The sequence below is a fragment of the Danio aesculapii genome, chromosome 6 (assembly GCF_903798145.1).
Source record: "Danio aesculapii chromosome 6, fDanAes4.1, whole genome shotgun sequence".
Taxonomy (NCBI): Eukaryota; Metazoa; Chordata; class Actinopteri; order Cypriniformes; family Danionidae; genus Danio; species Danio aesculapii.
The window spans coordinates 18334549-18350201 of NC_079440.1; the positions used below are offsets into that span (position 1 = coordinate 18334549).

The window sequence follows — 15653 nt, forward strand, 5'->3', positions numbered from 1 at the left end:
TCCTATCATGATTTCAGATTCGATCGGAATTGGATGATACCTCTCGATCAGGACTCGAATATATATATATATATATATATATATATATATATATATAGACAGAGTTAGACCTCTTTCTTGACTTCACACAGAACCAGCAACGCATGCGTCATGCATCCCTTTGTTGCAGAGACAAGGAAGCAGCTTGAAACGTAAAGCACGAGTATGTCTGCAGTCTGGAGGTATTATAAAGTTGATGACAACAACATTGCCATAACAAACTGTGACATATGTAAACTTGGGATTGCCTGCCAGGTATTTTAACTTGATTTGTTATTTGTTTTTATATTAGATTTTTTTATATATTCACTGTTGCACTAAAGTCCAAAAGCAAAGAACTGATGTTATTTATTACTTGATTGTTCAAGCTACCTCACAGAAGCGATCTATTTGTTAACAGAGTAGTTGAATGTTAAAATAAAATGAATTAAATAAAAAAAGGAACATTCTGGATCTGTTTCTTCACTCTGCTTTATTCTTTTTTTATGTATTATAGATGTATCGGATCGGATTTCAGTATCTGTAGATACTCAAAATCAAATGACTCGGATTCGGACTCGAGGGCAAAAAAACTTGATCTGGACATCCCTACCCTAGACCCAACCGTCATTGGGGGATGGGCAAATTGTACTAAATTGTACAGGTGAGATCGTACTAATTGACACGAATTCAACACTAAATGAAAAAGTTACGAATTGCCGTGAGATTGTGTTGGTTTTGTTATATTTGTACCCTGAACTGAGTAATATTTCAATCTTTAAAGAACATCCTCATTTGTTGACCTATTATAACTTAATAGTATTTTGGTGTAGGTTAAGGTAAGATCTTCATGTAAAAACATCACAGGTATATTAGTCTCTTTAAACAGCTGTGTAAATATATGTGTGTTTTCATTTCAGGACTTCCATAAGTTTTGTTTAAGTCATCAAAATGTGGTGAAAATAAGATTCATCAAAATAATTGTGCTTAAACTCTTCAGTTCTTTTTCATTGCAATCACTTAAGTATGGAATTTAGTTTTTAAATGTAAAAAAAAAGGTATGTTACAACATGAAGATGAGTAAGTGATTTTAATTTTTCATGTCTAATGTCTCTGTAACGAACAGCACACTTTAGAAAATTAGCAAAGTTTTAATATTGGAAGGAAGGGATGGAGAAGGAGAACAATAATCAGAAAAAAACAAGTTATAATCATAAGCTGCTGATTTTCAACATATATATAACATATATATTCTGATTGCATTTTTTCCTTTGCAATTTAATTGTAAAGAAGTTTGAAATACCATTGCATTGGTATGCTGTTAGTACATAAAATCATAGCATTAAAGACCATGGCATTTAAATTAAGTATACAAAATTGTCACGTCAAAAATTTTATTTCTTTAAAAAATCAGCAATCTTCACTGCCTGTTAGATATACGATATGAAGTGGGTCTCAGATCGGACAAGAAGCACTGGATTAAATTAAATTTCAACCCGTCACGTCTTTAAATAATGTTTATTTTACCTCAGAGTTTTTAATGGAATTTCTGTGCTAATCTGTTGCTTTACTGACGCCACTAGTGGTTACAAAAGTCTTTCCTCTCATTTGATGCTTGAAAAACTAAACGAATGCTTAAATCTATTTAACTGAATGTATTGTAATTACATTAAAACATCGATGCTATAAAAACAACTTTGTGAAATTGAAAATACTCTCATTACGCTTTCACCCGAAGTTTATCGTTGGCTATAAAACTCTAGCTGTGCATAGAGCCCATTAAAACCCATTAAAAAGTATGGTGACCAAATGTCACATTTAACTAATTGCTTATTAGATTGCATATTGTTTTTTTATTCATCTTTACAAAGTGCATAATACTGACATAATCTTCTATGACCATATTCTGCTTCCCTTAATGCCTTACATAAAGAAATCCACTACAACAATCATCTTACTGGCAAATAATAGACAGTAAAGGATGACTTTATTCACCGTAATAAATTTTATTGTTACAATTTTATTTTAGCATTTATTAATATACAGTTGAAGTCAAAATTATTAGCTCCTCTGAATTATTAGCCCCCCTGTTTATTTTTTCCTCAATTTCTGTTTAACGGAGGAAAGATTTTTGCAACATATTTCTAAACATAATAGTTTTAATAACTAATTTTTAATAACTGATTTCTTTTATTTTGCCATGATGACAGTAAATAATATTTGACTAGATATTTTTCAAACCACTTCTATACAGCGTAAAGTGACATTTAAAGGCTTAACAAGGTAAATTAGGTTAACTAGGGAGGTAAGGGTAATTAGGCAAGTTATTGTATAACGATGGTTTGTTCTGTAGACTATCGGAAAAAAAATAGCATAAAGGGGCTAATAATTTTGACCTTAAAATGGTTTTTAAAAAATGAAAAACTGCTTTTATTCTAGGCGAAATAAAACAAATAAGACTTTCTCCAGAAGAAAAAAATATGATCAGACATACTGTGAATATTTCCTTGCTCTGTTAAACATAATTTGGGAAATATTTGAAAAAGAAAAAAAAAATCAAAGAGGGGCTAATAGTTCTGACTTCAACTGTATATATGTACAGTATATACTACGAACATGACATGAAGGATTAAGGTATAATATACAGTTTATACTAACATGTTTTTGTTGTTCACTTGTTGTTTCTAACCCCCTCCTTGCTAAGAGCCTGCTCTGCTCTGATTAGTCAAAAGGCCCTGTGTGCTGTGATTGGTGTTACACTTAAAGCTTGCGTCAGAAACGAAACGCCCATTACCATATCTGACAGGACATTCATTCATTGTAAACAATGTACACAGAAATAACTGTTTTGATTTGACAATATAATTACAGGCTGAATTTGATGATGAAACATTGGAAGAAACTGTTCATCCAACAGAACCTCTATTTAAAGTATGCTTTAGCGGTTGTTTCAAACTCCTGACAGGTTTAGTTTTGGCCTTTTCTTTTGAATGACATCACACCAATGAATTTTCCATTTCTAGCTTGAAGTGTATTAGGGTGTTAATATGAAATAATACTAGAGTAAAAGTGAAAGACAAAAAGCAGAGGCAGAGATACAGACCGAGGTATGTCTCCGAGTGTGGCGGGAATACCGCTCACTGTCCTCCTGAAAAGCAGAGCAGGAAAAACAGGGCAGAAACCAGGAAGTTTTAGGTCAGAAAGTCACATGGTTACCAAACACCACGAAAAACTGAACAAAGCATGCACTGAGAGATTATGCTGTCTGTCATATCATGGTTTATTACAGGGCTTAGACAGGGTGTCTGGAGGGGTGGGAGGGGAGGGTTGAGAGCTCTAAGATGTGGGTCACGCGACCACCCTATAATCCCGCTGTATGTTATGACCACCTCTGCTAAGCCCTAACATGTCAGATGGGCCTCCTGCCCCCCACTGCTCCAGTAAAGCCTGTGAAATGAGGATCAGACACAGACTGCCTAAGAGACATGCAACATCAACCAATCACATTTCACTCTCTGAAGGATGCTTTAAAAACATGGTGGTATTTACAATAAAGTGCCCCTATTATGCCATTTAAAAGGTTCATCGTTTTCCTTTGAAGGTCTCCTATGATTAAGTTTACATGCATTGACGGTCAAAAAACATTCCTTTTACCTTGATATTTAAAATCACCTCACTGTTCATACAGTCTCAAACAATTCATTTGATTAATCGTTGTTGTTTTTTTTAAGCCCCTTCTTGCTAAGAGCCTGCTCTGCTTTCATTAGTCAAATGGCCCAGTTTGTTGTGGTTAGTCTAAAGCTAATAGCGAATGCTATGCAGTAACTGATTCCCTCCCTCAGTAATTGTACACTGTACAAAATATCTTTTACATCTTTTACTTTTCTATATTTTGTGATATGCAAATGTTTTCTATTAATTTACTGTTTTGGATTGCATTATGTGACTATGATCTCTGCTCTGTTGACTTTTGATGTTGAAGATTTAACTCTACAGTTTAACAAATTGACTTTTATTGACATTTTAGTCATTTGAAATAATATGAAGTATAAGAAATATATATATATATATATATATATATATATATATATATATATATTGACGATGCTTTCCATACACAGTTTTATATTTTAGCCTACTTCACAGCATAAGAATTCTTGTATTGAAATGTATAATTTTTAAATACATTTTATATGTATTTGTAATACAATCTTGTCTTTTAATACAAGCAGTAATATAAATGCACTGTACCACTGAACACTCTGCATTAAACAAAACTCAAGAACATGCACAGAACAACATGAGCATTTAAAGCGAATAAACAAATGTAAATATCTTGGTTGCTTTTTGAGCATTGTCCAGCGAGTTGTAATATCAGTATGTAGAGCGAGTATGTAATAACAGGTTAGGATCTATAACTGACCCGATACTGAATTGTCGGTGTCTACATAGCAGTGCACCGAAGAAACAATTCATTTTTGACACCCCTAATATATATATATATATACTTAAATAATTTTTCCCACAATTTCTGTTTAACAGAGAGAAGGATAACGCTCCATGTTATAAAACGTGAATCATCTCAGATTTCTTAAACATGACAATGAGTTCACTGTACTGAAATGGCCTCTACAGTCACCAGATCTCAATCCAATAGAATAGGATTTGTTGGAACAGGAGATTCTATCATGTCAATATGGACCAATATCTCTGAGGAAAATTTCCAGTACCTTGGTGAATCTATGCCACTATGCAAAGAGGGTCCAACCTGGTACAAGTGAGGTATGCCTAATAAAGTGGCTGGTGAGTGTGTGTATATATATATATATATATATATATATATATATATATATATATATATATATATATATATATATATATATATATATATATATATATATATATATATATGAAAAAAGATACATATGATTAAATTGCTATTTGAGAAATGAGAAATTCAGTTACTTTTCAGACAAAATAATAAATTTTTATGGTTGTAATTAGCTATTAGCTATTGTCTACTTTTTTGAAGTAACATCCCTAACATCGTTTAAAACTTTGCAGACCTTTTACATTCACAAACTGCTGCATTACACTCTACATGAAAAGTAAGATAATTAAGGATAATAGGGGCACTTTAAGGTTTGATAAACTGCATTCGGGACCTGTGCTGCATGCATTTTCTAATGCAATATCTATCTTTTGCAGTCTACTGCATGCGGCAGTGTGGTATAATGACAGGTCATACCATCCACTGTTCAATATGGCCCCATTTGCTGTCCAGCCCATAGTATTTCTGGTGCAGAGAGGAGGAGAGCAAGACGATCAAATGAAGAAGGGTTATGGAAGTAAAGGAGGATATTAAAAACAGGCGTGAAAGAGAACTTGAGTTTGAATGTGGAATTGGTCCTGGTTTGGGCTATAATTCTGAAACCTGATCTCTATAATATTGACAGATGAACAGATGTAAAACAATGAAAAATACTATAGCTTGTATTTCTAATAAATATGATTATGTCAGGGAGAAATGAAAAGTATGGATAAACAGATCTTACCTTTTGCGCTTGATATATCTAATTTTGCAGCCATGAAAGCAGAGGAAGAGTAAAAGGCAGAGAAGGATAATGAGAAAATTATATAAAGAGCTTGAAGGAGAGTGTAGAGAGAATGTGTAATTTCTGATACAGAGAATAAACATTTAGTAGTATTTGCATAATCTATGGAAAATACCTACTAAAGTGATGCTTAGAATTCCAGCCAACTATATATTAATACAAATAATAATAATTAATAAACCAATATTAACTTAATATTCAGGGAGACATATTTAACATGTTATTTTAATTTAAGACAAAAACGGTCAATTATTTTTAGGAAAAAAATAGGAAATTGCATTGCTGCAATTATGAGCATATTTGTTGCAGTATTGTATTAATGATAACAAAACAAAAGAATATACTTTTTTGTAAGTTTTGTCTTAAATTCTTTAATTGAATATACATATAACTAAAAGATTTACATAAATAGAAAAAAGAAAGAAAGAAAGAAAGAAAGAAAGAAAGAAAGAAAATCATTGGCAGGTCATTCCACTGTGGCGACCCCTGATAAATATAGGAACTAAGCTGAAGGAAAATGAATAAATAAATAAATAAATAAATAATGCCTATTTATTTATTTATTCCCTATTTAGTGGGGTTTTGTTGTTGATGTTCTTCCTTTTTAATAAATAAATTCAGCTTTAGCGAGCTTTCAATTAAAACATTTTACCAACACTAACCTTTCTGATATACTGTATACAGTTGAAGTCAGAATTATTAGCCCCCTTAGAATTTTTTCTTATTTTTTTTAATATTTCCCATATTATATTTATCAAAGCAAGGACATTCCCCACAGTATGTCTGGTAATATTTCCTCTTCTGGAGAAAGTCTTATCTGTTTGTTTCGGCTAGAATAAAAGCAGTTTTTAATAAAAAAAAATAATAATTAAGGTCAATACTATTAGCTTCTTTAAGCTATTTTTTTTTTCGATAGTCTACAGAACAAACCATTGTTATACAATAACTAGCCTAATTACCCTAATGTGCCTAGTTAACCTAATTAACCTAGTTAAGCCTTTAAACGTCACTTTAAGCTGTATAGAAGTGGTTTGAAAAATATCTAGTAAAATATTATTTACTGTCATCATGGCAAAGATAAAATAAATCAGTTATTAAAAATGAGTTATTAAAACTATTATGTTTAGAAATGTGTTGAAAAAATTTTCTATCCATTAAACAGAAATTGTGGAAAAAAATGAATGGGGGTGCTAATAATTCAGGGGGGCTAATGACTATGACTTCAACTGTATCTAAGACACATAATAGCAGTTGGATAGCACTCTGGACTATTTATAAACTATTCATGCAACATTTATATCTGCTATGCTATGATGATGGAGGAAAAAAAATAAAATCTCCAACCTAAAATCCAACACAGAATGTTGCTTTTTAAAAGGTAAGCTATAAAAATGTATTAAACATAAAATTAAGTATTACTTTCAAGTACGATGTAATTAGAAATATGCTACCCTGACTTTTAGCTGCACTTTTCAGTGGTACAACATGGGTTTATTACACAACCCGGTCATAGTTTACAATAAGGTTCATTAGTTCATGTTAATTATTGCATTTACTAACATGAAAAAACAATGAACAATACATTTACTACAGTATTTGTTCGTGTTAGTTAACGTTAGTTAATGAAAATACAGTTGTTCATTGTTAGTTCATGTTAACTCACGGTGCATTAACTAATGTTAACAAGCATGGACTTGGATGTTAATAATGCATTAGTAAATGTTCAATTAAGATTAATAAATTCTGTACAAGTGTTGTTCATGATTAGTTCATGTTAGTAAATGCATTAACTAATGAACCATATTGTAAAGTGTTACCCACAACCCAATGTCATGTGCAAATTTTCAGAATGGTTTCAAAATTGTGTTGTTTATCATATCCAAAAACTTGCAGTATGCAAAAAATGCAGTACACTAAACCCTAAACCTAACTAATAGTGAGATAATGCAGATTTGCAAAAGCAGCCATACCTTTTATCTTGATTTTTATGTAGACGTGAGCTCTGTAAAGCCCTAGTAATCAATCTGGCCAAATATTATTGATGTTTAAATGTCATTTGGATTCTGTAGTAAAATATGTATATGTGTGTGTGTATTATTTTAAACAGTTGTGCAAAATGAGGACATAGTCACATACTGTACACTGTAAAATGTAAAAATGTAAAAATGCTGAACACAATTCCTACAGGCTGTCCCAACACCAACCGATTAAGTTAACTTAATTGTTTTAACAAATTTACAATAGTATCTTGATGCAGCCTTTATGATGCAAGCTGAGATTGCATCATTCAGCGATGCAATATCAGACACAATGCACTCAAATGGAGCGAGTGACGTCACTGTGAGGGGTAGGGTTAGGGGTGGGGTTAGGTGAGCCCAATAAAAAGCATTGTATGCAGCCCAGATTGCACTGCACCAGGTCTGCATCCAGACCCATCTCCAAATTTAAGCAGATTGAAAGTTGTCCCAAAAAAATCTCAAGAATTGTCTTGAGAAGAATTAAAAACTCATTTTAAAGAGCTGTTTGAACAAGCAGCAACTATAATTTTTGAGTCTATTTCCGACAAGTCTGAATTGGTTCATTCATTCATTTTCTTTTCGGCTTAGTCCTTTTATTAATCTGAAACGCCAACTGACCCAGCCGAGGCTCGAACCAGTGACCTTCTTGCTGTGAGGCAACAGCACTACCTACTGCGTCACCGCGTCGCCGCGAATTGGTTTAAAAAAATAATTCAATCTCACACAGGCAAAAGCGATGTTTTGAATTCAGTTTCAACAGTGCTTCAGACATGAGGACCCACATATAAAATATTGACATAAAGTTGATATTCACTATCCAATTTTACAGTAAACAAACACTTGGACATTTATTGCAGAGATTAATATGTTTCAGGCTTGCTAAATGTTTGGCAACATTTCATATAAACCTAATTTAAACAGTGTGTAGTTTTTATTTCTTACACATACTGAAAGACATATCCTACTGCATGCTTGAATTCTGGGATGAAAATACCAAGATTCATTGGGCTCAAATTATTACAGAATATATAGTTAACTGTACAGTAACTATGTATTTTATACTGTAGTTTACAAAGTGATTTTCCACAGAGTCAGACACAGTACAGGCCTTTTGGAGATCATCTTTAGCTTTGATTATGGTGTGAATTCATCATGCCATTGTTTCAACATCGCAAAGTTTATTTCCATTAAGAGCTGCATTATTTTTTGGCTGACATCTTGTATGTGACCCTGAGGTGTTTGCCATCTATTCCAGCAGATCACAAAGACATTCAATGGGTTTCGGCTCATTTGGTGGTCAATTCATTTGTCAAAATAAGGCCTTCGTTCACAGCTTGAGTCTGATGAATCTTGGCATTGGTTTCCTGGAAATGGGATACGTCTTTGGATGTGGTTGTTTAAGACAGAAAAATCTACACACTGCATCATTTAGCGTAATACGGATTGTTGCCAAATGAATAACACGCTAGAAGCATATTAATCACTGCAGTAAACATCCAATCATAGACTCAATTAAATGGATAATTCACCCTAAACTGAGTAAATGTTTAGTCACTATTTACTCAGACTCAAGTGGTTCCAAACCTTATAAGTTTCTTTCTGGTGAATGGAAATGAAGATATTATTAGGGATGCACCGATCCCGATATTTGGATTGGATATCGGTTTGATACCGCATATTTTTGCTTGATCGGGTATAGGCCAGCTGGTACCGATCCAAATTCAATCTTACGCGTGCGCTATATTCTGTGTAATTTATAAGCCAACAAAAGCCATGAAGGTAGCCTATTAAAAGGCACTAGACGGTTGTCATGTAGGCCTACTCTATCCTAATTGTTTTGAAGCCATTTTATAGTTTAATGTGAAGCACAGATGAATACTCATGTGGTTAAATATATGTTCAGTTTAGTGCTTCCCGTCGCTGCGCCTGTCAATCATTCTCCATTCATTCACTGCATGTCGCGTTCATGACAACAAGACTAATTGTTCGGTGGAGAAATGCATTTAGTTTTGCATTAAATGGGTTCATTTTGACATGCAACATGGAGTTCATTGCTGTTTTTAAATCATGTTGCTTTATGTCTGTTAGACCAGCAGATCAAATTCACAACACTGGAGTAGAGAGGGTTATTACCTGCTCTTCAAACACAAAGTAGGCCTACCTGGAACATTTCACAGATCCTCAAGGCACTGATTTCTCCCCTTTGTGCTGCTGTTTTAAGTGTCCTAATACTGGAGGGCAGCGCGCTGTGTCAATGACGGACCTTGTTCTGAACTTCACCTCAAATATTCTTGTTTATTTTGTAGATAACTGACCAACAAAAATACATTAAAATAAACAACAAATTATACCAATTGAAATTCGTTTCAAAAAGATAATTTTTCAGAAAGTTTCTCTGTCTCACTCGCGGCGAGTTTATGCAAGGGAATGTTTATTAGGTACAACTGGCCTTAGACAGTTTAGATTAGTCTGCGTCAAACCTGCAGGAAAATATCAGGCTTTGCTATAAGACTGGTTATTTTACCATTGATTAGGGTAGCCTATTACAGATTTCAAAGAAAAATCTATATATTAAAAAGGAAACATAAGCTGGACCACAACATATCATATCAATGACATAATGAATGCACAAATAAATTAGCCCATAGTTTCAAGCAAGCATCATGTTTAGATTGTGCCATCTGTCAATACAGTAGTCCTATAGGTGTTATTTTTCCAAAAAAAAAAAAAGATATATTGAGTTTACCAGAACTGTAGAAACTGTATTATGTTAATTAAAAAAAAAAAAAAAAACACACAGTACCGGGATTGGATCTGTATCGTTCGATACTCAGAATTTTGGTATCGAGGTTCCAAAAAAATGGTATCGGTGCATCCCTAGATATTATGCTGGACAATAGTAACTACCAACTTCCATAGTAGAAAAAACAAATACAATGTAAGTCAATGGTTACTCATTTTTAGCCATTTTCATAATATCATATTTTGTGTTTAACAGAAGTAAGAAACTCACTAGAAAAAAAATAGAGGTGTTTCAAAGATGGCCGCTGAGTGAAATGACTTGCCTTAAAGCGACTTTGGTACTCTGTCCTGCTCTAAGTGTGCGATCATTGGTCGAGAAGGTTGTCAATCATCCTTTTCACAATCAAGAGCTGGTCCATCGCATTTAAAAGGCGTTAGCCTGATTCTACACCAAACTCCTCACTTACTGTATGTCAACCAGCATGTTCATTTGTGTTCAAATTATTTTTGTTGTAGTTTAGTTTGTTTCTCGTTTAAGTGTTTTATTGTTTGGATAAGTTTGTGCAGCTCAATTTACTCGATTATTAGGAAGTCGAATGATCTTTGTGAGAATTGGATTAACACATAAGCTTTTGTTTTGCTAATTGCTAACAGTGTGTGCTTTACGAGAACTCTAGTAATTTGGAGTAGAATAGTATTTAGGGTTAGTTAGTTTATGAAGGAGTTGCCACACTTACAATTATGTTTTGAATAGTTTAGTTTTGTTAAGCGTCACATACGCTGAAGATTACAGTTTTGCTTCTGCATTTTTCTTTGGTTAGTAAGTTTAGTGGGTTGGGGTTTAGTTAGATTGTTTCGTTATATTTATTTCTTTGTTTTGGCAACACTCTAGGGCTGCATGATTCAGGCTAAAATGAGAAACAGGATTTTTTTTGCTTAAAATCAACATCACAATTTTCTCACAATTCTGTAGATGTAAATTAAAGGTTAATATGAGTCAGCTATTATTATTGTTATTTTTAAAACATATGGTAAAACAACATTAATAATATTAGGCCTATGTGTTGGTCTACTGCTGGTCAAAATGCAAAATTTTGTATAGACTTTGAATGGTGGACTTCAAATGAATAGACTTTAAAAAGGTTTTTAATTCACAATAAAGTGATGACATCAGAATACAACTACTCATAACTCTGAAGCTGAATTATTATGTTTGAGACATATGTTTTTAGCATATTACATATGACATTATTAGACCATTTTTTCACTGGTAAAATCAAACATTTGTCAATATCAGATTCCCTCTAGCATTATATTCAACATTACATAGGCTACAGTAGTTATACTGACTCAGTAAACATTTAATCTCATGTACAACTCTTTGTGTTCACTATGAAAACAAAAACATATTAAATACACTCATGTCATGTCTCTGGAAAAAAAATAACACAAATGCAAATCATACTTTCCATGCAGATCCAAAACGATCGCTCTGTGTAGCAAACCGAATGTTATTTACAACTTTATTACCTGTTATTCACAGCCTATACAGGTTCTCTTCACTAAAGTCATCATTGCGCGTCCTCTCGGTAGTAATCAAACAGTGGTTCTGCTCACATGCTATTTCACGGCTGCAATTACGTCATTACATTAAGACAGAAATTACATTTTGGAAGAATTATAACTTATAAATACAGTATGTGACACTTTTCACACCATTTGCAGGTGTCCATGTTGCTGAGCAACGTACATAAAACAATGTGAAGACTTGTGCAACTGCTTTTATGCTTCTCTCCTAACCTTGAAAATATAATTGGCTGAATCGTAGAAAAGCTGGATTAAGATCACGTGTAGGGTCGAATCGAGATTGCGATCTTTTTTCGATTAATCATGCAGCCATACAACACTGCTGTTTTTCATTTGATTTGGTTATATAAATTACATTCTAAATTCATCTACTCATCGTTTTTTATCATTGTTCAATAATTTGTTATTTTTGTTTCACATATCCATTTGTTGTGCTTTCTCTTATTTTCCCAAAGCACCAGTAGAAACTCACTTAATGTTACATCATATCCAACACGTAACACAGATTTGTAACAAAGTGTGAGTAAATAATGACAGAATTTTTGTTGGTGAACTATCCCTTTAAATCCAATCATCGACCAATTAGGAAGTAAATTTGGAAGTATTTATCGACACAAGATTAGATTGCTACACTGAGTGTTTTTAGTTATTAAGCTATTCCATAAGGATGTAACTTTGTTTAAATTGTTTCTGTTTTACATTTATTTCCTGAGCAATTACAATACATGTTGTCCCAACACAAATCGCTTAAGTTAACATATCTGTTTTTAAATATTTAAGTCGATTGAACATAAAACAATTAAGTTGTCCAAAAAAATCTTAAATTGTTATTTCAACTAATTTTAAATAAGTAGTTTGAAAAAAAAATTTTGAGTGCAAGTTGAATCATCAGGAAACCAAAAATAAGTCCTTACATTCAGATTATTTTAGCTTGCTGTGTAATAATAGCGCAGTACCTAAGCGACTTGTCATAAACAGAGAGAAGAAAGACAGGCTACAATGTTCTTTCCTACACAATAAGCATGCAGAGTACCATATCATGTTATATTATAAAACTTTAAATAAAGATTGATCTAGTGTATATGTAATGCCACTGTTCAGTAGCTATTACTGCAAAACCTCACAACACAGGCTATTTCTTCCAGTCTAAAAAGAAATAGCAGAGTCTGCCAAACAGATTATCTCCTGACCTCTTTCTGTTGCCTCTCCAGTTCCTTCATACGGATTTCTCGAGCTTCTGCCCGGGCTGCCCGTTTAGCTGCCAATCTTGCCTCCGCCTGGAAGAGAATCAAAAATAGAGATTCAGAGTCAGAGCTGTCAAATACAGAAAACAAAATCGGTAACCATCCACAGTAACCATGAATCTTGACTATTTACCAGGGCTAGTGAGAACGTCAAGACAGTATGACGGAGAGAATCCTTTTCTGCTTAAGCTCTATGCAAAGTAAAAGCTAAATCTGAAGTTGGGGAGAGTTTCTTGAAGTGTAATTGAATTAAGCTTTTCGCAGTCTTTCAATGATCATAGGTTTAATCTCATCATTGGCTTGATCTGCCAATAGAAATAAGCGCTAATCATGTTAAGGATCAAGGACCATTAGAAATGATGATTCTCGCTGTTAAGAAAATCAAGGCAGTTTAGGTAAAATATAATCAACCTGTTATATAAACATAAAACATGTCATTGCTATTTATTTTATTTGAAATGCAGATTTTCGGATGAAGAATGAATGAGCACATACTTTAGAATTAAAAATAATAAATAAAATTATAAATAAATAAATCTCAAAATGTTTTCTGCAGTAAATAAATAAATAAACCACACAAGATGACTAATGTTTAGTGGCTTAAAATGTGACATTTGTGTGATTTGTAAAAGGTAAGCTACTCAATATTAACTTTTACACTGAAAAATAAAGTAAGAATTAATTTCAATACAGAATAATTGAAAATATTTTAGTCTGCTTACTGTTGCTGTAAGATTTCTTATGTTTTTTTTAAGCAATGCCTTCTGCTCATCATGCCTGCATTTATTTGATACAAAGTACTTCAAAACTATAAAAAAAATAAAATACTATTCAAAATTACTGGTTCTATTTGAATTTATTTGAAAATCCAATTTATTCATGTGATTTTAAAGCTGAATTAGCATTACTGTTGATGAATTGTTTGGCTTGTCCCGTAAGCAAAGGATCTGCCTTTGAAAAGGTGTGAACCGAATGGCCTACAGAAACTCATAGGTGTGACCCAAAAGAATCGTGTTCCTCAGGAAGTTCCAGTTGGGTAATCTTGGGTCAGCTTACTTATTTTTATATTAAAACAATCTAATAAATTGGCGAGCCACCCAACTATGGTTATTCCAGATACATCAAAGACCAAAACAATATAGATCTTTTGTAAATCATTCTAATATTTTCACATTTTCAGTTAAAAACATGTCAAGAATAATAATATAATAATAATAATAATAATAATAATTATTATTATTATTATTATTAGTAGTAGTAGTAGTAGTAGTAGTAGTAGTAGTAGTAGTAGTATTAATATCATCATCATTATCAATATTTATTAACAGATTAGTACATTTTTTTCACAATTTTTTATGGCTAAAATGAAACAAAGATCAGATTTTACTAAAATAAAAATAATTTGTAGCATTATACACTTTACCATTGAAAAGCTTTGTAAAGATAGTATTGCAATATATACTTTTATTTAGCAAGGATGCTTTAAGTTGATCAAAAGTGACAAACAATATCATTTAATCATTTATTATGTCAGATGAATGCTGTTCTCCTGTTCTTTATTAAAGAAAGCTGAAAAAACTTCTACTAATGTTTTCAACATAATAATAATAATAATAATATTAAATATTGTTTTAAGAAGGACATCAGAATATTACAATGATTTGTGAAGGAGCATGTGACTGGATTAAACTTCATCTTTGCAATCTCAGGAATAAATTACACTTGAAAAATATTCAAATGGAAACAGTTTTCAAACAGAAATAGCTGTTTTATATAGTAAAATACTGCATTTCAGAGAATTGCTGTTTTTTTGTACTTTGGATCAACATATTTTAAAAAATAAATAAAAATACAAATCTCTCTGTTTTCAAAACGTTTACAGCGGTTAAGCAGAAATTTTTCTGCTATGATTTTGTTTTTCAAATGCTGACCGGAAACAGTTTGGAGGCAGTGAGTGAGCTATTCCTTCCTGGCACCGTGTGTGTGTGTGTGTGTGTGTGTGTGTGTGCGTGCGTGCGTGCGTGCGTGCGTGCGTGCGTGCGTGCGTGTGTGTGTGTGTCTCAAACTGCTATACTTAATAATACATTTCATTATTCCATCATTTGGCATTAAAATATCTTTATGGAAATATCTTTAAATCTTTAAATATCTTTAATATCTTTAAAATGGAATCTTTATTAATCATCATTTCAAATTGCATACACCTGAATAAGCACTGTTATTATGCATGAATCAGTGCTGTTCAGAGCCATATTCACTTCAAACTATCTTTCATCAAACAGAGCAGACGCTGTTTTCTTAATAACGATGTGCTGAAAAATAACACTAACAAAATATCTGCCAACAAATCCAACATTTGACTAGTATAAGACCATCTGTGGATTACAAAAACAGTTAATCATTAATACAAAAATGGAATGTAAGAAACA

General features: G+C 32.6%; 1 protein-coding gene across 3 annotated transcripts in view; it reads right to left on the minus strand.

The window, feature by feature from the left end:
• The window catches only part of lrrfip1b (leucine rich repeat (in FLII) interacting protein 1b), an 87311-nt gene that overhangs the window by 45128 nt on the left and 26530 nt on the right, over positions 1-15653 (minus strand). For all 3 annotated transcript variants that reach the window (XM_056459703.1, XM_056459702.1, XM_056459701.1), the window contains exons 2-5: positions 13171-13257; positions 5574-5591; positions 5267-5314; positions 3122-3166 (exon numbers count right to left, since the gene is read on the minus strand). In XM_056459703.1, the coding sequence (XP_056315678.1) occupies positions 3122-3166; positions 5267-5314; positions 5574-5591; positions 13171-13257 (198 nt within the window). The remainder of the gene's footprint in view (positions 1-3121; positions 3167-5266; positions 5315-5573; positions 5592-13170; positions 13258-15653) is intronic.